A 22933-nucleotide genomic window follows, 5' to 3' on the forward strand; every position below is an offset into this window, starting at 1 on the left:
TTTCTTCCATTTTCTATGACATAAATAATAAGAATCTAAGGTAAAAAAGTTGAATTTGAGATTTTTTTAAATTTGTATTTTTGTCACATCCCCCTCGGTATATTTTCCAATAAATTTCTGAAGATACAAGATCAAAAAAAGAAAATTTGAATTTTAAATTTTTTCTAAATTTTTTTAAACGTGTTGGTTAGTTACATCTAACTTTCTTTTTCTTGTTTTTACAAATTTCGCATCCTATTTTGTAATTTTTCAATTTTTTTTCAGAATCGGTGAAAATGCAAAAAAAAACGTAAAAACTAAAAATTTTTGATTTTTTAAATTGCCATATTTTATTGTTGGGATTCGATATTCCATTTTTCTTCCAGTTCACGACACAATTTGGAATTTTTCACTATCTGATAACAATTTAAAACCATTTGTAAAAAAACATTTTCTACATTTTTAAGAAAAAATTAATTAAAAATCTAACCTAACGTAAGAAATTTGTAAAAAAATAAAAACGCAGTTAAAAAATTTAAAAATTAACATTGTTGCTTTTTTTGAAACCTGCGTTAGATCTTTTTGTTTTGATTCTATATCCGACTTGCCTTCCATTTCTACAAATTTTCAGTCCAATTTGTAATTTTCGACATTATACCAATAATGAAATAAATAAGAAAAAGAAAATCGAAAAATAATTTTTGAAATACATTTTCGCTCATTTCATGGCCCATTCTGTCCTTTTAGTAATGTTTATGCGAAAATTCAAACGCAAAAATCTAAAATATAAATTTGTGGTTTTTTGGCTTGATGTCTCATTTTTTTGTTTAAATAAACAAAAACACATCACAACTTTTTTTAACTTTCCCCTTATTTCTTTATTTATTTGTTGTTTCACTTTCAAGTCTACACATACCACACCCTATTTTGTAGTTTTCCACTTATTTTTGAGAAAAAATGAAAATGCAGTAAAAAACTGTAATAATTAAAAATGGTCGATTTTTTAAAATGATAAAATTAGCAAGATCAAAAAATGAAAATAAAAGATGGGCAGTGCCATCTAACATTCCTTTTTTTCAGGATCAGTGAAAATGCAAAAAAAAAGTAATTTTCGTCATAGCAATTAAAAACCTAACCTAAGAAATTTTTAAAAAATAAAAACGCAGTCAAAAAAGGTAGAAATTAAACTTTTTTTTAAAATCTGCGTTACATTTTTTTTGGTTTTGATTCTATATCCGACTTACCTTCCATTTCTACATATATTGACAATCCAATTTGCCTCCCAATTTTTTTCCGCAGATTTCGCAAGCCATTTTGTTAAATTTGTAATTTTGTAAAATTAATAACAAAATAAAAAATTCAAAATTTCGATTTTTTACTTTATATGTATTTGGTAGTTTATTCGTTTGTTACCTCCGTTTCACTTATTTTATTAAAGAAAAAAAAGGAATATAAAAATAAACATTTGTTTCATTTCTTGAAATTCGCGCTCGATATTTTTTCGAGTTTGTTTCTCTCACTTTTCGTTCATTTCTGCCCATCCACAACCCAAAATATTTGATTTTTGAAATTTGAATTTAGTATTGTCTCAATGCTTCCTTCAGTTCTACAGATTTCACCTCTCAATTTGTAACTTTCTGCTTATTTCTTCAAGAAAAAATGTAAACTCAAATTCAAAAAATGTTGAAACAATTGTTAATTTCTTGTAATTGGTGTTTGTTCCCCTCTCATTTCTGCACATTTCACAGCTCAGTTTGTAATTTTTAACGTATCTTTAAAAACAAAATAAAAAAATGCAAATACAGCAAAAAAATTCAAAAATTGTTGTTTTTTGAAACTTGTGTCAAGTTTTGCTTTGGTTCACTATCTACTCATGATACTCATAAATAATAAGAATTTAAAGAAACTTACATTTTTAATTTCTGATTTTTTGAGATTTGTGTTACAGTAAAACATCAATTACTTATTTGACTTTTTTTAAAATTATATATCATTTTTCAGCGAAAATGAAAGTACAAAATCAAAAAATAGCAATAAGACATCAAAAACTATTAATTTTTTTAAATGTATGGAATGTTTTGGTTAGTTCCTTCTCACCTTTTTTATTTTTGCAGATTTCACCTACGATTTTGTAATTTTCCAATTTTTTTCAGAATCAGTGAAAATTCAAAGTAAAAATATAAAACTTGTGACCGGTATTTTCATTAGTTTAGTCTCCCTTTTCTTTCATTCTTGCAGATTTGACACGCTATTTTGAAATTTCAGGATTTTTTCCCGCAAAAAACCTTTTTTTTAATTTTTGAAATTCGTGTTTTTTGCGGTTTGTTTGGTTTCACTTCCCCTTCATTCCTGTAGGTTTCACAGCCCTTTAATTTTAATTTTTTGAAATTTACCTAATTTTTTCTTTAGTTTTTTTGTCACCAATTTTTGAAGCTTTCACAGTCAATTTTTTTTAATTTTTGCAAATTTCACATCCCCTACTATTTTCCACTTACCTGTTCACAAATTGAAAATTCGGAATTCAAAAAAAAAGATCATGCAAAAGCGAACTGCGCCAAAGTAAGCAACGTGCACGAGTATAAATTTTTGTACTACAAACCTGACTCGGTTCGCAATAATTCAAGACATATTTATCGGCGATCTGCTGCATCGCAATATTGGGCTGACTGCTCAGAATTTCTATCCAATTTAACGGTAGCTGCTCGTTGTAGCGCGCGATGTAATTTTCCTGAATTAAGGTGTTCCATACTCCGCACGGGTGCTCCTTAACCATGGCCGGAACGCGAGTCAGTACGTCCATGATGTCGGAAAGCAGCAAACCGTAGTGCTCGGTCTTACACGACTTTTCCAATTCGTCAAGGGCCTTCTTCGACGCCTCCTGTTTCGCCGTCTTCTCGTCCAAGCAGTCCGCCGGATAGCTTCTGTAGGATTTTTTCGGATCGTTGTTGATCTGAAACGTGACTTCGATTACTCAGAGTTGATACAACACCCGATTGTTAAATACCGTTATCGTGCAGAAGAAATCGAGTCGATGACGATGCAGCTGCTTGGTGATCACTTTGCAGGTGATTTTTCCTAAATTCTTCATTGTGACGAAGGAGTTCAGGTCTTCCCAATAGTCACCGGTTCGAGGAATTTTAGTTATCTGAAACAAAGTGCAAAAATTTCAAAAAATCCACGAATTCTGGATATCATGGATGCATTTTATAATTAAAAAAATGGAAAAAAGAACTATTTTAAAATATAAATTTTTAAGGATTAGAAAAATAAAAACAAAAAATGAATGCACAAAGCGCCTAAAAAGTCAAGTGAAATCAGTCAAAAATAAGTTTTTGAAAGTTGTGTATCAATCAAAAATAAGCCCAAGTGTAAAAAATGTTTTTAAAAGTTGTGTATTTTTTGTTTTTTTAAATTTGAAAGGTGTGTATTTTTTGTTTTTTTAATTTTGAAAGTTGTGTATATTTTTTGTTTTTTTAAATTTGAAAGTTGCGTATTTTTTTGTTTTTTAAATTTTGATAGTTTTGTATTTGTTTATTTTTTGATTTTGAAAGTTGTGTATTTTTTGTTTTTTTTTATTTTGACAGTTGTGCATTTTTTGTTATACATATACCTGCAAATTTCACAGCCAAATTTGAAATTTTGTACCAATCAGTAAAAAATAAGCACAAGTGTAAAAAATAAGCGCAACAAATGTAATAAATGTAAAAAAAAGATTTTTGAAAGTTATGTATTTTTTGTTTTTAAAATTTGAGAGTTGTGTATTTTTTGTTTTTAAAATTTGAGTTGTGTATTTTTTGTTTTTAAAATTTGAAAGTTGTGTATTTTTTGTTTTTTAATTTTGAAAGTTGTGTATTTTTTTGTTATATATCTGCAAATTACACAGCCCAATTTGAAATTTTGTATCAATCAGTATAAAGTAAAAGTGCTAGCACAAAAATGTAAAAAATTAAAAAAAAATTTTTGCTTTTAAAATTTGAAAGTTGTGTATTTCTTGTTTTTTATATCCTATATTCCACAATCCAATTTGCAATTTTGCATCAGTCAAAAAAAAACAAGCACAACAAGTGAAAAAAGGAACAAAAAAGATTTTTGAAAGTACTGTACTTTTTTGTTTTAATTTTGAAAGTTGTGTATTTTTTTGTTTTTTTTATTTTGACAGTTGTGCATTTTTTTTGTTATATATCTGCAAATTTCACAGCCCAATTTGAAATTTTGTCCCCATCAGCAAAAAATAAGCACAAGTGTAATAAAAAATAAGCGCAACAAATGTAATAAATGTAAAAAAAAAAGATTTTTGAAAGTTATGTATTTTTTGTTTTTAAAATTTGAGAATTGTGTATTTTTTGTTTTTAAAATTTGAGAGTTGTGTATTTTTTGTTTTTAAAATTTGAAAGTTGTGTATTTTTTGTTTTTTAATTTTGAAAGTTGTGTATTTTTTGTTTTTTAAATTTGAAAGTTGCGTATTTTTTGTTTTTTTAATTTTGATAGTTGTATATTTTTTGTTTTTTTTATTTTGAAAGTTGTGTATTTTTTTGTTATATATCTGCAAATTTCACAGCCCAATTTGACATTTTGTATCAATCAGTAAAAAATAAGTGCTAGCACAAAAATGTAAAAAATTAAAAAAATTTTTTTTTGAAAGATGTATTTTTTGCTTTTAAAATTTGAAAGTTTTGTATTTCTTGTTTTTTATATCCTATATTTCACAATCCAATTTGCAATTTTGCATCAGTCAAAAAAAAACAAGCACAAGTGAAAAAAGGAAAAAAAAAGATTTTTGAAAGTAGTGTACTTTTTTGTTTTAATTTTGAAAGTTGTGTAGTTTTTTGTTTGTTATGACCCACATTTCTGCAAACTTCACAGTCCCCATCTGCAATTTTGCACCAATCAGCTCGCCAATCAGTCAACAAGAATAAAAAATGAAAGAAAAAAAAGATTTTTGCAAGTTGGGTATTTTTTGTCTTTTAATCTTGCATTTCAGCAAATTTCATAGCTCAATTTCTAATTTTTAACTTTTGAAAAATTAAAACACAAAGTAAAAAAATTATAAATTTTTGATTTTTTTATGGTTGAATAAACTGCAGTTTTCAAAACAAATATACGGGGTCAGGTTAAAAAGTTACTGTATTTTTGAATCTAAAAAATAGCATATTAAATTGTATTTTCAAAATTCTTTTTGAAATTTTGTAATCTTTTTTAATATAATAAATATTATAGTACTAGAGTTCTGAACAGAGATTTTAATATCTATCTTTTTTAATATACAGGGTGTTCCCTTTTCAAATTTTAATTTTACCATTTTACAAACGGAGATACACTATAAGTGTCGATAAGTGGACACCCGTAGAATCGATACAATTCAAAAAATACCCAAATTCAGACGAGGCACAAAAATTATAGACAAAATGCGAGTTTTTCTAAAATCAGAATGACGGGGGTCAGGTAAAAAGTTATTGGACCTAACCTCATTTTTTAAATAGAGCCCCTGTATATTTTAATTAAAAAGAAAGCACAAGATTCTTTTTTCAACAATCTAACACCAAAAAATTCAGAAATATTTTTTAATTTTTTTTGTATTTTTTAAAATTATCTGAACCATTTCTTAATGTCTTTAAATCTTTTTTAAATTTTAATATATGTTAGTGTTATATTTCTTTAGTATGCTATCTTTTGTAGATTAAAATATACAGGGTGTTCCACTTTCAAGTTTTGATTTTGCCATTTTAAAATCGGTAAAATGATTGTTGAATAAACTGCAGTTTTCAAAATAAGTATACCGAGGGTCAGGTAAAAAAGTTATTGGACCTAACCTCAATTTTTAAATGGAGTTCCTCTATATTTTAATCAAAAAGAAAGCACATAAGATTCTCTTTTCAAAAATATAAGACCAAAAAAATTCAATATTGATTCACAACGACCCAAAATATTTTAGTTAAAAAATTCAAAAATATTTTTGAAAACTTTTTTGAACATTTGAATCTTTTTTAGTTTATAATATACAGGGTGTTCTATTTTCAAATTTTGATTTTAACATTTTACAAACGGGGATGCCGTTTTCAAAATAAGTATACGAGTGTCAGGTAAAAAAGTGATTAGACAAGATTCTGTTTTCAAAAACGCAAGGCCAAAAAAATTCAATATTGATTCACAACGATCCAAAATACTTTAGTTAAAAAATTCAAAAATCTTTTTTGAATTTTTTTAATCATTTGAATCTCTTTTAGCTTAAAATATACAGGGCGTTTCAATTCAAATTTTGATTTTACCATTTTACAAACGGAGATACAGTATAATGTCGAAAATGGGACTACAGGAGAATCGTTACAATTCAAAAAATACTAAAATACAGATGAGGCTCGAAAATCATAGACAAAATGCGAGTTTTTGGACCCAATCTAATTTTTATAATAGTGCCTTTGTATATTTTAATCAAAAAGAAAGCACAAAATTCTCTTCTCAATGATTACCGCCAAAAAAATTGAATATTGATTCACGATCCATGATTGAAATTTTCTTGTATTTTTTTGAACCATTTTTTGAAGGTCTTGAATTTTTTGAATCACTTGAATCTTTTTTACGTTTTAATATATGCCATAATTATATATTTCTGAAAAGCGATTTTAGTAAGCTATCTTTTTTAGATTAAAATACACAGGGTGTTCCATTCTCAAATTTTGATTTTACAAACTGCCGTTTTCAAAATAAGTATGCGAGGGTCAGGTAAAAAAGTTATTAGACATAAGATTCTCTTTTCAAAAACGCAAGGCCAAAAAAATCAAGATTGATTCACAACGATCCAAAATACTTTAGTTAAAAAATTCAAAAATCTTTTGAATTTTTTTAATCATTTGAATCTCTTAGTTTAAAATATACAGGGCGTTCCATTTTCAAATTTTGATTTTACCATTTTACAGGGATACAGTATAATGACGAAAATGGGACACCAGGAGAATCGTTACAATTCAAAAAATACTAAAATACAGATGAGGCTCAAAAATCATAAGACAAAATGCGAGTTTTCCTAAAATTATAAGTATACAGAGGGCAGGTAAAAAAGTTATTGGAGCTAACTTAATTTTTTTAATAGTGCCCCTGTATATTTTAATTTAAAAAAAAGCACATAAAATTCTCTTCTCCAAGATTACCACAAAAAAATTCAATATTGATTAATGATCCATTATTGAAATTTTCTTGTATTTTTTTGAACCATTTTTTGAAGGTTTTGAATTTTTTTGAATCACTTGAATCTTTTTTACATTTTAATATATGCTATAATGTTATATTTCTGAAAAGCGATTTTGGTATGCTATCTTTTTTAAGTTAAAATATACAGGGTGTTCCATTTTCAAATTTTGATTCGAAAATGGGACACCCGTAGATTCGTTATAATTCAAAAAATGCTGAAATACAAATGAGGGGCAAAAATCATAACAAAATGTGAGTTTCCCTAAAATCAAAATATCACACAAATTCAATATTGACTCACGATCCAAAAAATCTTTTGGACATTTTCTTGTATTTTTTTAAATCATTTGAACCATTTTTGAAAGGTTTTCAATCTTTTGAATTTTTTTGAATCACTTGAATCTTTTTTAAATTTTAATATATGTTATAATTCTTTAATATGCTATCTATTTTCGATCAAGATATACAGGGTGTACAGGGTGCAACGAATAAGTTTGTACAAAAACAGAGTTGTAAAGGGAACTTTCTCACACCCTAAAATGACGTAATCCTGAAGTGGGGGGGAGTGGAGGTTGTTTTTGTTTTTTATCATTTTTTTTCAATTGTCATATCTTCACTACTCTTAGTCAGTTTTTTAATTCTGGTGTCACAATCTCAGAAAAATATTTCATTTCAAAATTTCAAAAATATAAAAAAATAAGCAGAAAAAGATGAAAACCTGCAATAGACAATAATTGAAAAAAACACAAGAGCGAAAATGTTAAATAAAAAAACTCAACAAAAGAAAATACAAAAGAAAGTGAAACCAAAAATGAACAAAAGCTCAAAAAAATTACGACTTACCACATCATTTTTCTTACTGGAATCTGCGTCCAACGGCGTCCTTCGCGGGGTGGAATTCATCTCGGACGCGACCTGGGGAACTTCGGCCGCGGGCCACTGTAAGAATTCTGGAGAAAAGGAAGGCGTTAGTAACGGGCTCGGGTTCTCGGGTACTTTCTCCTCGGTGATATCTTTCTGAGACAGCCTCAGTTTCGCCTGTCTCGACAACGTCACCTCTTTCTCGCTATTGCCGTCTAGGTCGTGCAGGGCGTGCCGGATGAGGTTGAAGGAGTACGATGGTTCCGTATTCGCTTCTCTGGGTCCCAGTCGATTTCGAACGCTCGGTTTCGGTTCCGGCTGAGTCGACGATCTGGTGGGTTCTGGAAGGCGGTTCGGCTCCGAGTACGTGGATGGCCGGCGCGGTTCTGGCGCGTTATATGAGCAACTCGGTTCCGAGTACGCGGAGGGGCGGCCGGGTTCGGCGTAATTAGAGCGATTGACTTCGGGGCCGTCTCGATTGCCCAATCGTTCCCAAACGCTCGGTTTTTTCGCTGGCGGATTCGGGGAGGATACAACCTGAGTGTGCGCGTAAGTCGCCGGCGGTCGCGGAGACTCGTACGACCTTTGCCAGTTTGTGGAGACGGTCCTAGGGCGCCACCTGGGAGGCACCGCCTGTCGGCGTGGGTTCTGGCGCGGCTGGTATCTGGGCGGCGGCCTACTGCAAATGGCGGAAAGTGACGCGACGCTCAGTGGGGGCGCGGTTAAACGTACCTGGTGGTTCGCTTCTTTGTCTTCTGCTTTTCGACGAATTTCGCGATGTGCGCCGACTGCTGGGTGACCACCGCGTCCACAAGTAATTGCCCGTTTTGTTGGGTAATCCTTAGTGTTGGAATGCTGCGTATAAAGAGTTCCAGCGTCTTATATCCTAGCTTTTGGTAGGGTATCTCACAGCCCATTAACATTGAATAATCGCCTGTGGAAGAAAAACAATTTCTTAATTCACTAGAAGGTACGATTATATGGTTTGCGCATGCGCGCAATGGGATTGTCATGCGCAATAGAAAATTAGCTCTGCGCCCGCACTTACTCTATCTTGCTCTACTCTGTTCTACTGTTCTACTCATGCGCACTTTAAACTTCTGCAATGTACGAAAGACATTAGAAGACGTGGTTCTAATAATAATAATAATAATAATGAGTATAAACATGAAAAGTCAATAAACAATAAAATTGACCTGTTCAACCGAATGAGGGGGAATGTTCTTATTCACATGCCCAGTCAGTTCTGAAATCGCTTCAGTGGCAAGCACACCCAAGAGAACCTTTATTGAACTCGTAAACCAATAAGTAATGCTATTTTTCCATCATCAATAGAGGATTATGGCACTAGAAGAACAAATTTATTTATTTATCTGTTTATTTATAGATAATCGAAATCAAGAATAAATTGGTAATTCTTGTGCAGATAAAGTGCATTTTTTTAAAACTAAGTAAATAACTTTTGTTTTACATCACCAATGGATATATTTCTAGCAGACGTCTCAATCGCCCTTTGTGAGTACCCTCTTCCGAAGGGAACCTACCCGATCACGATAAGAGGTCGAGGAGGAGGGCTATGATTGGTATACATTAATTCCTTTCGTTGAGACCTTTCATTAGAGTACCATGAAGGATATAACTAGTTCCACCTCCCCCCCCCCTGCCCCTCGTACGTAAGAGGACAGAAAGAAGGGCAGTACTTGGTAGAAAACGGTTCCTTTCGTTGAGACCTTTAATTAGAATACGAAGAGAGATAAAATTCATTTACCCCCCCTCAGGCCCCGTCGCTCACTGATCTCGAAAAATAGTCACACGGGAAAGTTATAGTTGTACAAAGCAATTTATTTCGATGAGACCTTCCATTAGAGTAAGTACCATGAAGGATAAAACTAGTTTCCACTCCCCCCCTCTCCTCCTGCACCCCGTACTTTGATAAGAGGACAGAAAGAAGGGCAGTAGTTGGTAGAAAACGGTTCCTTTCGTTGAGACCTTTAATTAGAATACAATAAGAGATAAAATTAATTTTTAAACCCCCTTCCCCTCAGGCCCCTGAATCATGAATCCTGAATCTTGAATCCTGAACCCTGAATCTTGAATCCCGAATCTCGAGTCCCGAATCTTGAATGCCAAATTTTGAATTCCGAATCCCCAAACTCCATCCCGAAACTTGAATGCCGAATTTTGAATCCCGAACCTTGAATCCTGAATTCCTGATCCCGAACCCCGAATACTGAATCCCGAATATTAAATCCGGAATCCTGAATCTTGATACTTGAATCTTGAATCATTAATCTTTAATTTTGAATCTTGAATTTTAAATGTTGAATCTTGAATCCTAAGTCTTGAACTTGAAGTTTTGAATCTTAAATCCTGAATCTTGATCTTGATTCTTGAATCTGGATTCGTGAATCTTGAGTCTTGTGTAACTTGAATCCTAAATCTTATAATTAACTTAACCGTCTTTAATCTTGACCCTTTGACTCGCAAATTTTCAATCTTGGTTCGTGAACCTTGAATCTTACATCTCTTGCGCCTTCTTGAATCTTAAATTTGTTGAATTTTTTGTTATTTTCCTTGGATTTTCTTGAATTTTCCGAAGTTTTCTTGAATTTGCTTGAATTTTCTTTTAGAATCTTCATGTATCTCCCTGAATCTGAATCTTACCAAATCATCTTGAATCTTCCTCAATCCTAAACCGTCATGAATCTTCCTGAATCCTTCTGAATTGTAGTGAATCTATTGAATTTCCTGAATCTTTAATCTTGAATTTTGAATACTGAATCCTGATATGAATCTTGGTACGTGAATTTGAATCGTGAATCCTGAATCTTGAATCTGGAATCCTGAATCTCGAACCCTGAATCTTGAATGCCGAATTTTGAATCCCGAATCTTGAATCCTGAATTCCTGATCCCGAACCCCCAATACTGAATCCCGAATATTAAATCCTGAATCTTGATACTTGAATTTTGAATCGTGGAATTTGAATCTTGAATCATTAATCTTTAATTTTGAATACTGACATCTGAATCTTGATTCTTGATTCGTGAATCTTGATCCGAGAATCTTGATTCGTAGAAGGGTAGAAGTAGAACAAGTAATTACCCCCCCCCTCCCCCCAAATTTTCTAAAGTTTAACTTGGCACCACTAAAGCCATGCGTATGCAAAATCCTCGGCAAAATCTGAGACCAATTGGTTGTCGTATGTAAAACTTATACACGTTTTACTTTCAAAAACAGCATCTCGGAAAATAGTTCGTGAGGGGGCCCCCTTTTTAGACAACGAAATTTGATGGCCGTCTGGCACACCTTCAAGGTATGGGCTACCTACTGCAAGGGCTCTAGCACCACTCCCCTACAAGTAGTTCGCAACGACAGAAGTGGTTCCGGACGGACAAAAAGCAAACAATGGCATTTTTTTTAATTCTTAAAAAATGTGCTATAAAAAACCTGAAGCCTGAAACCTGAAGCTTGAAACCTGAAGCCTAAGACCTGAAACTAAGTCTAAAAGCCTGAAATCTTGAATTTGAAGCCTATAACTTGAAACATGAAATGTGAAACCTTAAGCCTGAAACCTAAAGCTTGTAACTAGAAGCCTAGAACTTCATTCCTGAATTCTAAAACTTAAAATCTGAAACCTGTAGACTGAAATCTGAATCCGGTAGCCTGAAACTTGAAGAATTTTATTCCTGAATCCTGACCAAAAATTTAAAATTCAAAACCGAAAGACTGAAAGCTGAAACCCAAAACCCGCAGCCTGAAACTTTAAGTTGACATGAAACCTTAAATTTTAATCCTGAAACTTGCAACCTGCAGCCTGAAAATAGTAACTTTATTCTTGCATCCCAAGTCCTAAAATCTAAAACCTGAGACCTGAACCGCGCAGCCAAAACCTAAAACTTGAGGGTTGAAACCATCTGAACCCCGTAATATAGAACCTGAAACCTAAAGACTCAAATCCAAAATCTAAAACCCGGAGTCTGAAATGTTAAATTTACAACCAGCGGCATGAACCTTAAACGTAGATGAAGAAACATGAAACCGGAAATACAAAACCTGAAGCGTGAAATCTGAAACCTGCGAACCTGAAACTTTTAACTTTACTCTAGAATCCCGAGACCTAAAATCTAAAACCTGAAGCCTAAATCTTGTAATCTTATACCTGAAGCCTGAGGCATAGAACGTGTACCCCGAAAGCATGAAACCTGAAGGCCGAAACCTAAAAGCTGAAACCGCTGGCTTGAAATCGTGACTCTGCACCCCGTAATTTAGAACAACTGAAACCGGAAATTAAAGCTTGAACCTTGTAACTTTATTCCTGAATCGTGTAAAACGTAAAACCTGAATCCTAAAATTGAAGCATCTAACATGAAACCGTAAACGTGAAACAAGAAATCTTAATTCTGAAACCTGGAATTGAAGCCTGAAGCTTTTAATTTTATTCTTCGATCCTAAGACTTAAAATCTACACGAAGCCTGAGGCATAAAACCTGAACCCAGTATGGTAAAGAATGATATCTGAAGGCCGAAACCTAAATCCAGAGACATTTAAACCTTAAACGTAAAGCCTAAACACGAAGGCGTCGACGACCAGGCGTCTGAAACCTGCAATTTGAAGCCTGACATGAAACCTTCAGGCTTGAAATTGTCTGAACCTAAAGAATGAAATCTAAAGCCTAAACCCCGGCGCTTGAAACCTTCAAATTGAAGTCTGTGATCATGAAACCTTGAACGTGAACCAAGAAATCCTAATCCTGAAACCTACAGCCTTTATTCTCGAATTTTGATTGTTGCCTTATACATGAAGTCTGAAACCTGAACCACGCAAATTAAAACCTGAAACTTGAATCAAAGCTTGAGGCTTAAAACAGCCTGAACCCCGTACTTTAGAATCTGAAACCTAGACTGGAATCGGAGGCCTAAAATCCACAGCATTAATAAAATCGAAACCTGTAACCTTTTTGAAGCACAATATGAAACCGAAAACTTTATTCGTGAATTCTGAAACCTAAATCTAAAACCTGTAGTCTTACATTTGAAGCCTAATGCATAAAACCTGAACCCTGCAAGCTAATGTATGACACCTGAAGGCCGAAACCTCAATCCTGAAACCTGAGGCTGAACCCAGTATTTTAAAAGCCTAAAACCTTCAACTTGAAACCTGTGATAAAATCTTAAATTTTTATTCTAAACCCTGAAACCTAAAGTTTGTAACCTGAAACTTGAGGTATGATGCCTGAAACCTGAAGGACAAAGAAACCGTAAAACTTGAGGTTGGAAACCGTAAGTCTGAACCCCGTACAAAAGCCAGAAATCATAAATCTGAAACCGGTAGCCTAAAACCTGTACTCTGCAAGCTTAAGCATGGAACCTGAAGGTCGAAACCTGAAAAGCATGAAGCCTGAAGTAATTTAGAACCTAAAACATGGACTGGAGCCTGAAACATGTTCTAAAATCCGGCGCCTGAAGTCTTCAATTTGAAGGCCGTCAAGAAACCAGAAATTCTGAAACCTGAACCCTTTAATCCTGAGACCTAAAATCTGAAACCTGACATCGGCACCCTCAAACTTGAGGCATGAAACCTGTACCCTGCAAACTATAGCCTGAAACCTGATTCCTAAAACTTGAAGCTTGAAACCTTTTGAACCCTGTAAGTTAGGACCTGGAGCCTTAAGCCTTATCATCCAAAGTTTTAGTAAAATCGAAAGAACCTTTGAAGTCTGTGGCATGAAACCGTAAGTACGAAACAAGAAAATTTCAATCTGAAACCAGAAGCTTGTCACCTGACGCCTGAAACTGTCAACTTTATTCCTGAAGCTTAAGACCTAAAATTTGGAATCTGCCAAACCAGAAGCCGAAAATTGTCCACTTCATTCTTGAATCCTAAGACCTAAAAATTTAAAACCTTATACCTGAAATCAGAAACCTGAACCAGGTAGCCTAAAATCTGAGGCACGAAACCTGAACCCCGCAAGTTAATATCTAAAACCTGTACTTTTATACCTGAAGCCGGTGATCTTGAACTTGAGCTATGAAATCTGAAGCCAAAAACAAGGTGCCTGAAATCTTAAATTTGAAGCATGTGACATGAAACCTTAAACAAGAGGCATAAATCTTAATCCTGAAACTTGGAACCTGAAGCCCAAAACTTGTAACTTTAGACGAAACCTAAATCCTGAGGTTTAAAACCCAGTAATATAGAATTTGAAATCTGAAGCCTAAAGACTGAAAGCTGAAGCCTAAAGACTGAAAGCTGAAGTCCAGAGCCCGAAGGCTGTGACATGAAACCTTAAAGGTAAAACAAGAAACCTAAAGGTTGTAACCTGAAGCTTGACGTAATCTTTATTCCTGAATCATGAGACCTAATATATGAAACCTGTACCTTTATACCTGATACCGATAGTCAGAAACCTGAAAATTGAGGCATGAAACCTAACAGCTCAAGCCTGAAACTTGAAGGCCAAAATAAAACCCTAAACCTTGAAACGTCATTTAGATACGCGAAACTTGTAACTGGCAGCCTGAAACCGGTGACATGAAACCGTAAGCATGGATAAAGAAACCTGTAACCTCAAATCAAAAATTTGAAACCGACAGCCTAAAACCTAAACCCTGCAAGCTGAAACCTAAAGTACGAACCCGTGATTTAGAACCTAAAGACTGAAGATTGAAGCCTAAAACACGAACTCAATAAATCTGAACCTCGTAATTTAGAACCTGAAGCCCAAAACCTACACTGCAAGCCGAAGCCTAAAACCCGGAGCCCGAAACCTTAACTATGAAGCGTGTGATATGAAAGCTTAACTGTATGACATCTTAATCCTAGAACCTGAAACTTTGTTATTTGTATTCTTGAGGCAAAATACATCAATTTTGAAATTTTTTCTCAATATTCAAAAATACAGGGTGTTTCAAAAACATTGCCGCCATTACACAGAAATTTAATCCGGCAAGAGATCTTCGATGTGTGTCTGGACCAAAAAATGTTGCTTGTGTGGGAATAAATTAATATACGGGGTGTTTCAAAAATAGCTACACGTCAAATTTAACAAATTGTTCTACAGGGTGTTCAATACATTATCGTTAAACCTGAAAGCCGTTTGGTAGCAAACACTTACCATAACTAAGCCTTTTCGATTTCACTACACTTGTAGACAACAACCTCACTCAACAGCTATCGTGGACTGATATCGCACCCACTTCCCAAGAAAAAGACATTCGATTCTCAACTGCACAAGAATGAATAAGGCGTGTACACAAATGCCTAATCATTTAGATAAAATTGTGAACCGAGCGATATTGGTGTAAAGTTTACTGGTAATGTAAATACGCGCATTGATGTGTAATGAATAAACCTGTTTACAGTTCCTCCGATATCATAAACATTTATAAAATATCATCAGTTAGTTTTAATCGTGAAAATAGAAATTTTCAAAACAAATAATAAATATCCCACATTCCTTTCCGGAGTTGAAAATCGGAAGGCGACAAGGGTACATGGAATTGTTATTTTTACTTACGCCATCTTGTTTCCAGCTACCATTTTGGCTCATGCTGGATGCCATGTTGGATTTCAGATTTTCGAATTAAATTTGCACTTTTTTGAAAATTTAAATGTTTACATTCCTGAAGCAATTATCTTTCAAAAAATTCCTTTTTCGGTATTCAAAAATAATACCAATTTCGTCAGAAGGTTCGAACCAAGCCGGACACTTTTTTCAAAAAGCCTAACCTCAAAATGTTTTCAAAATTGAAATACGGTACTTCGGAAATTTGAAAATCAAAAAAATCAGAGAAGCAGATCATACTTAACAAATTTCCACCCCGAAACTCAAGAGTGCAATTAAACGGGGCTCTTTTTTTGAATTTTTGAACTTGTTTAAAAATTAAACTAGCGATTTTTGGCGCCGCATAACCTCAAAAAATTGTCAATTTCGGGATGATTTTATTAAAAGAGATACAGGAAAATTCTATTATAATGAATGGAATAATCTGCCGTTTTCAGAGTAAGTATACGGGGTCGAGCAAAAAAGTTATCGGACAAAACTTCATTTTTTTTAATGGATGAACGCCTTGTAAATTTTAATCTTAAAAAGGTAGCATCGAAAATATAGACGATATTCAAAAAAGATTCAAGTAATTCAAAAATGATTGAAGAAAAAATTTTTTTTTAAGTAAATATATTTTCAACCCAGAATTCACGATTCCAATTGAGCCAGACATTTTTTTGAAACATTTCTTTAGGGTCGAAGTTAGTGCCTAACCTCAAAAGTGCCAAAAGCACTGTTTTTAAAATTTAAATTGGTCTGACACCTCTGAAATGTTGTATAACATTTCCATCCTGGAACTGACAGTTCCAATTGGGAAGGACAATTTTTGAAATTTTAAAAAAAAATTTCCATTCCATCATCTATAGGTTCCAATTAAAAGTTGAAGGAACAAAAGCACTATGTTAACACTGAAATACGTTACTTGAGATTTTTTAAAATTCAATATACAGACTTCTTCATATGTATTTCAAATATTTTTATTGACTCAAGATTCCAATTAAGCAGGACATTTTTTTTAGAATTTTTGAAATTTTTTTAAATTGAAGTTGCGATTTTTGAAAATAATTTTTTTAAATCAAAACTGTTTATATTGTAAGTATTTCCGTCCCGGCACTAATGATTCGAATTCACCTAAAAACTTTTTGGAATTTTCATCCCAGAACTCAAGGTTTTTTGAAAAATTTTTCAGTCTTAAAAATTGAAATACTGTCTTGGGAATTTTTGAAAATAATTTTTTTAAATTGATTATGCATCTTTGTTCATATTGAAAGTATTTCAATTTCAGGACAAAAAATTCCGGATACTTAATATATCCATAGGGTTCAGGTTAGTCCCAAAAGCACAGTTTTCAAAAATTGTACTTAAGAGTTTTTGAAAATAGTTTTTTTTTAATCAAAGATATAGTTGTTCATATGGTAAAAATTATTATTAAGACTCCAATTAAACAGGACACTCTTTTGAATTTTTCTTACATTGATTTCAAAATTGAAGTACAGTACTTGGAATTTTTGAAAATAATTTTTTGAAAATCAAATATACACATTTGTTCATATTGCAAATATATATAAATATTTTTTTTAACATTTCCATTCCGGAACTGAAAATCCTAATTAGGCCGAACACTTTTTTGAAACATTTTTTTAACAAGCTTGACCTAGTGCTTTCCCTTACAAGTGCCAAAAGCAGTGTTTTGAAAATTAAAATACGGTACTTGCCATTTTTTAAAATATTTTTTTTTATACAAAATGCAAATTTGTTCATAATGCAAAAATTTCGGGATTCTAAATTCCAATTAAGCAGGACATTTTTTTGAATTTTTGAATATCATTGTTTTAACTAAAGATTCCAATTAAACCGAAAACTTTTTTGAATTTCCATTCGGGAACTGATTAGCCAGGACACTCTTTTTGACCATTTTTTTTATTTCCTTAGGGTTGAGATTGGGCACACACTGAATTCAAAATTGAAATACGGTACTTGCGATTTTTGGAAATACTTTACGAATTTGTTCATAATGCCAAAATTTCCATTTGGCGATTCCAGATTCCGACTCTTTTTTCAATTTTTAAAAATTGTGTAAATTGAACTTTTTGAAAATAATTTTTTAAATCAATAATACAAATATGTTTTTCTATTTCGGTGTCACAATGATGATTTTGTACAACTGTTTTCGGCCGAGAACAGTTGTACAAAGACAGTGATTATAGTCGTTTTTTTTGGTAACTCATTTCTTAAGTTGGCAGTTACTAGTAAGTACAAGTAGGTACTTCGTTGGGTACTTCCATGTTTGAACTTCAAAATGTCACCCTTACTACGGCCAACCTAAAACTTAACGGCATAAAAAGTGTTCCCAACATAAAACATGTTTGTTCTAATGTTCCCTATGTTTCTGATAATGATTTTTTTTAATTTTTTTTAAGGAAAACAAATCATTGTTCATATTGCCAAGTTGAGTGCCAAGTATTTCCATTCCGGAACTACAAAGTTACATAAAGCCGGATACTTGAATTTTGGAAGTACCTACTGTTATCAAAATTGAAATAAGATACATGCAATTTTTGAAAATAGTTAAATTAACGATACAGATTATTTCATATTGCAATTAATATTTCCAACCGAGAATTCAAGATTCGAATTAAACTGGACACTTTTTTGAATTTTTTTAACAGTTCCATCCCGGAATTCACAAGTTCCAATTAAGACGGACACTTTTTTGAAGTTTTTTAGCATCTCCCTTCCAGAACTGAAGGTTCCAATTAGGCAAGAGACTTTTTTGAAAAAATTGTTCCAGGTCCCAATTAAACAGGAGACTTTTTTGAAATTTTTTATTTCCCCAAAGTTGAAATAGGTCCTTACGGTATTTGCGATTTTTGAAATTTTTTTAAACCAAAATTACAGATTTGATCAATTGCAGATGTTTCCAACCCAGAACTCAAGGTTCCAATTCAACCGGACACTTTCTTGGACTTTTTTTAATCATTTCCATCTTGCAACTGAAGGTTCCAATTATGCCAGATACTTTTTTTGAATTTTTGTTAATACTTCCTCAAGAAGTTAGGTACAAAGGCACCTTATACAGTACTTTCTGTTTTTGAAAATATTTTTTTAATCAGACCTACAGATTTGATTACATTGCAAAATATATACAACCCACAACAATCAAGCAGGACACTTTTTTGAAATTTTTTTAACATTTCCATCCCGGAATTGAAAATTCTAATTGGCTTGGATACTTTTTTAAAAAAATTCATTTTCTTAGAGGTTAGGCACAAAATCAGTTTCAACGATTGCAAGTAAGCAGGACACTGTTTTGAATTTTTGAAAATTTTTTGAACTGAACGATTTTTGAAAATTTTTTTAAAATCAATATACAAATTTATTCCGAGACTCAAGATTTCAATTAAGCAGAACACTTTGGAATTTTCTTAAATTTTTAATAGCACTTGTGATTTTTGAAAATAATTTTTTTTAATCAAAAAATACAGACTTGTTCACATTGTAAGTATTTCCATCCTGGCACTAATGATTCCAATTCACCTGGAAACTTTTTGGATATTTTTTTAACATTTCATCCCAGACCAGAAGGTTACAATTAGACCGGACACTTTTTTGAAATTTGTTAATATTGCCATCTCAGAACTCAAGGATTTTTGAAAAATTTTTTTAATATTTCTTTAGGATTGAAATTAAGTGTCTCACTTCAACAGTCTTCAAAACTGAAATATTGTCCTGGGAATTTTTGAAAATAATTTTTTTTTAATTGATGATGCATCTTTGTTCATATTGAAAGTATTTCAATTTCAGGACAAAAAATTCCGGATACTTAATATATCCATAGGGTTCAGGTTAGAGCACTGTTTTCAAAAATGATATTTGGAATTTTTGAAAATAGTTTTTAAAAAATCAAATATACAGATTGGTTCATATTGCAAATATTTCCAACACAGAAATCAAGATTCAAATTAAACTAGACACTTTTTAATTTTTTTAACATTTCCATTCCAGAACTGAAAATCTTAATTAGGCCGAACACTTTTTTGAAATATTTTTTTAACAAGGTTTCCCTTAAAAGTGCGAAAAGTGGTGTTTTCAAAATTAAAATACGGTACAAGTTTGTTCATAATACAAAAATTTCCAATTAAGCAGGGCATTTTTTTTTAATTTTTGAAAATCATTTTTTTTAATTTTAACATTCCCGGAACTAAAGATTCCAATTAGGCCGGAAACTTTTATCAAAATTTTTTTACATTTCCTTAAGGTTGAGGTTAGTGCCTAACCTCAAATGTGCCAAAGCACTGTTTTCAAAACTGAAATACGGTACTTGCGATTTTTGAAAAGTTTTTAAAATCAAGACCAAGGTTCATATTGCAATTAATGTTTCGAACCCAGAATGCAAGGTTCAAATTAAGCGAGCACTTTTTTGAATTTTTTAACAGTTTCATCCCAGAATTCACAAGTTCCAATTAAGACGGACACTTTTTTGAAAAAATTGTTCCAGATTCCAATTAAACAGAAAACTTTTTGGAATTTTTGAAAATAATTTTTTTAATTGAAGATATATATTACTATTTCCAGCCCAGAATTTAAGATTCGAATTAAACTGGACACTTTTTTGAATTTTTTTAACAGTTCCATCCCGGAACTCACAAGTTCCAATGAAGACGAACACTTTTTTGAATTTTTTTTAACATCTCCCTTCTGGAACTGAAGGTTCTAATTAGGCAGGAGACTTTTTTGAAAAAATTGTTCCAGATCCCAATTAAACAGGATTTCCTTAGGATTGAGTTTAGCTAAAAAACCACCATGGTTTTTTTAAATTGAAATTAAAAATAATTTTTTTAAAATCAAAAATTCAGATTTGTTCATATTGTAAGCATTTCCATCCCGAGGCTAAAAATTCCAAATCATCCACACTTTTTTGAAATTGTGATAACGTCTCCTTACAGTTGAAGTTACACACAAAATTGAAGCATGGTATTTACTTGGGATTTTTGAAAATGATTTTTTTTTACAAAAAAAAGCATATTTCTTCATTGCCAACACTTCCATCCCGGAGCTGAAAATCCCAATTGACTTGGGACATTTTCTTACAGTTGTGATTATGCACAAAAGAACTTTTTTTATATTGAAATTCAAAAACGATACAGATAATAATAATAATAAATGTCAAGTTACACACACTACATTTACATCTCGAAACTTAAAGCTGATCACTTTTTGTGAAATATTTTTCATTACCTTACAGTTTGAGATTAGGCACAAAAGGACCGCTTTTTGCAATACGGTAGGTACTTTTTACTTTTAATTACTGCGTCTTCTCAATGTCTTTCGTGCTACCTGTTGAGCCTCAACTTTTACTAATCGTAACGAGATAAGCAAAATGTCAAAAATATCACGACATTCTTGATAAGAAATAGGCGCATTCCAACACCCATATTTACGGAGCAGAACTTTCTCCAATAACAATTTTAGTGATACTCTACATACTTACTTTTAATCTGCCGCAAATCGCGTGCTCCCTTCGTGGAAATGAGACATGCTCGTATCTGCGAGATGACCTCGTCTCGCAACTTATCGTTGTCCATATTGAAGGGTTCACTGAAAACAGAAAGCGATAACAAGTGGTACCTGCACTAAGACGCCGTCTAAGCACAACCTGAGCGAGTTTGTTTACATATGAGTCATTTGATAAGGCAATCTATGAGTGGTTAATCATTTGCAAAAAATTGGCCCATTGAAAATTCAGCACCCCGTACTTTCACTCGAGACACACATATCAACAGCTGACATTCCACTGCAATGTTCCAGATTATGATGACCTTTATAACGTAATTAGCAGGTACGGGGTGACTAATTGAGGTCAATAAACTCGCGTAATTTCGGAATCAAACTTTTGGGTGCAGGAGGAGGAAAAGTTTCACACTACTTCAACTGCACTCGCATGCAGCACCTACCTTTCAGTTTCGAGCAGGCCAAGGACCGTTATTAAATCGGTGGTCGATCGCAATTACGGGTGAATAAATGTACGTTGCACAGAAAATTATTGCTTTACTTTGACAAAACTTGTACGAAAACTTCGAAGAGAGAAAGGAAAATTTAAACCGCCATTAAAGAATAAAGACTTTTGAGGGAAAAGGTTTGGGGGATTTGCTCGAAGGACGAATACCAACCGTGTGAAACGAAAGAATCTAAAAATCGTTGGGCGGATTCAGGAAATCGTGGGTGGCTTATCAATCAAAATGCGCTTGAGTGAATGCACAAAGACAATACCTACCCTTGTTTTCGTCCGGCGACGGTTTTCAAATTGTAATTCCAGACGGATTGAGAGCATAACATGAGCACTTTAGAATTGTAAAGTTTAGGCAACACATCATACACTAATTTCTGTTCGGAACCGAAAAATCTTTTGTTTTTCTAAAAAAGATTGGTTTAAATATTTTAGAAACACTGGTTTACTCTCCCCGACCTCCTCGAGGTAAAAGGCGGAACCGGAAGTGCATGCAATAAGCCTCACCCTGTCATTGCACCAATAAGCCTCCGTAAACGCATAAAACCCTGTCGCGACCGTCCATCCCTTCCCGCGTCTGCCCATGAAGGCAGAGAACAGATCCTCCACTAAGCGCGGATACTGCAGATGAGCGAGAGGGATAATACAAAAAGACAAGCGCTCTCTCTCTCTATCGCGTTTCTGTTGGTCGCATACAGTCGAAATTGCTATGGCAGAGCGACCAACACAAGCGCGATAGATAAAGCGCTTGCCTCTTAGTATTGCCCCTCTCGCTCACCTGCAGTATCCACGCTTAGCATTGGCACGCGCAGTCTATTTCTATATGTCGATGGAACCGAATCAATATCTGATCGTATATGTTCCATAGATATAGCCTACAGCCACTGTACGTCGCGTCGTTTAGTATAAGAATAGTCGCAGGTAGCCGCCCACTACAAAACTTACGTCTTTTCTTTCGCATGGGCTAGATAGAGATGAAAATATAATTTGTGTACAACTCACAAGCGACAAGTTTTGCAGTAGGCGGCAACCTGCGATGATTGGCGTGATGTGTTATACCAGACGACGTCTAAATCCGTGCTATCATATGTGAGAGAGATAGTCAACAGTAGAATACCGGTCATGCGCACTTGCCTGCCTTATTGACATTCCCCACATTAGTAGTATAGTACAACAAATACCTATATCTCTGTCGGGGTGGTTATGTTGGCACAACTGCTCCTCTGCTGTATAAAAAGTGAAAGGGAATTTGTGGCGCCGTTTTATCTGTCGATAAGGAAATCAAGTTACTGTAACTAATTTACCGTTTGTAGGAGAAGATAGAAACTTAAAATTGTATGATTCTGATTGG

The 22933-nt window shown here is 33.2% G+C and overlaps 1 protein-coding gene across 3 annotated transcripts in view; it reads right to left on the bottom strand.

Annotated features, from left to right (window-relative positions):
* The window catches only part of LOC116161174 (tudor domain-containing protein 7A), a 36715-nt gene extending 14979 nt beyond the window's left edge, over window positions 1-21736 (bottom strand). For 2 of the 3 annotated variants that reach the window (XM_031474420.1, XM_031474418.1), the window contains exons 1-6: window positions 21530-21736; window positions 21067-21173; window positions 8758-8959; window positions 8008-8704; window positions 2984-3124; window positions 2579-2929 (exon numbers count right to left, since the gene is read on the bottom strand). In XM_031474420.1, coding sequence (XP_031330280.1) covers window positions 2579-2929; window positions 2984-3124; window positions 8008-8704; window positions 8758-8959; window positions 21067-21160 — 1485 coding nt within the window. In that variant the 5' untranslated portion in view covers window positions 21161-21173; window positions 21530-21736. Of the gene's footprint in view, window positions 1-2578; window positions 2930-2983; window positions 3125-8007; window positions 8705-8757; window positions 8960-21066; window positions 21174-21231; window positions 21446-21529 lie in introns of those variants that run through there. The other variant, XM_031474419.1, reaches the window with a different exon arrangement.
* Between the last annotated feature and the right edge of the window lie 1197 nt (window positions 21737-22933).

Source organism: Photinus pyralis, unplaced genomic scaffold, assembly GCF_008802855.1.
Source record: "Photinus pyralis isolate 1611_PpyrPB1 unplaced genomic scaffold, Ppyr1.3 Ppyr1.4_LG10, whole genome shotgun sequence".
NCBI classification, from domain to species: domain Eukaryota; kingdom Metazoa; phylum Arthropoda; class Insecta; order Coleoptera; family Lampyridae; genus Photinus; species Photinus pyralis.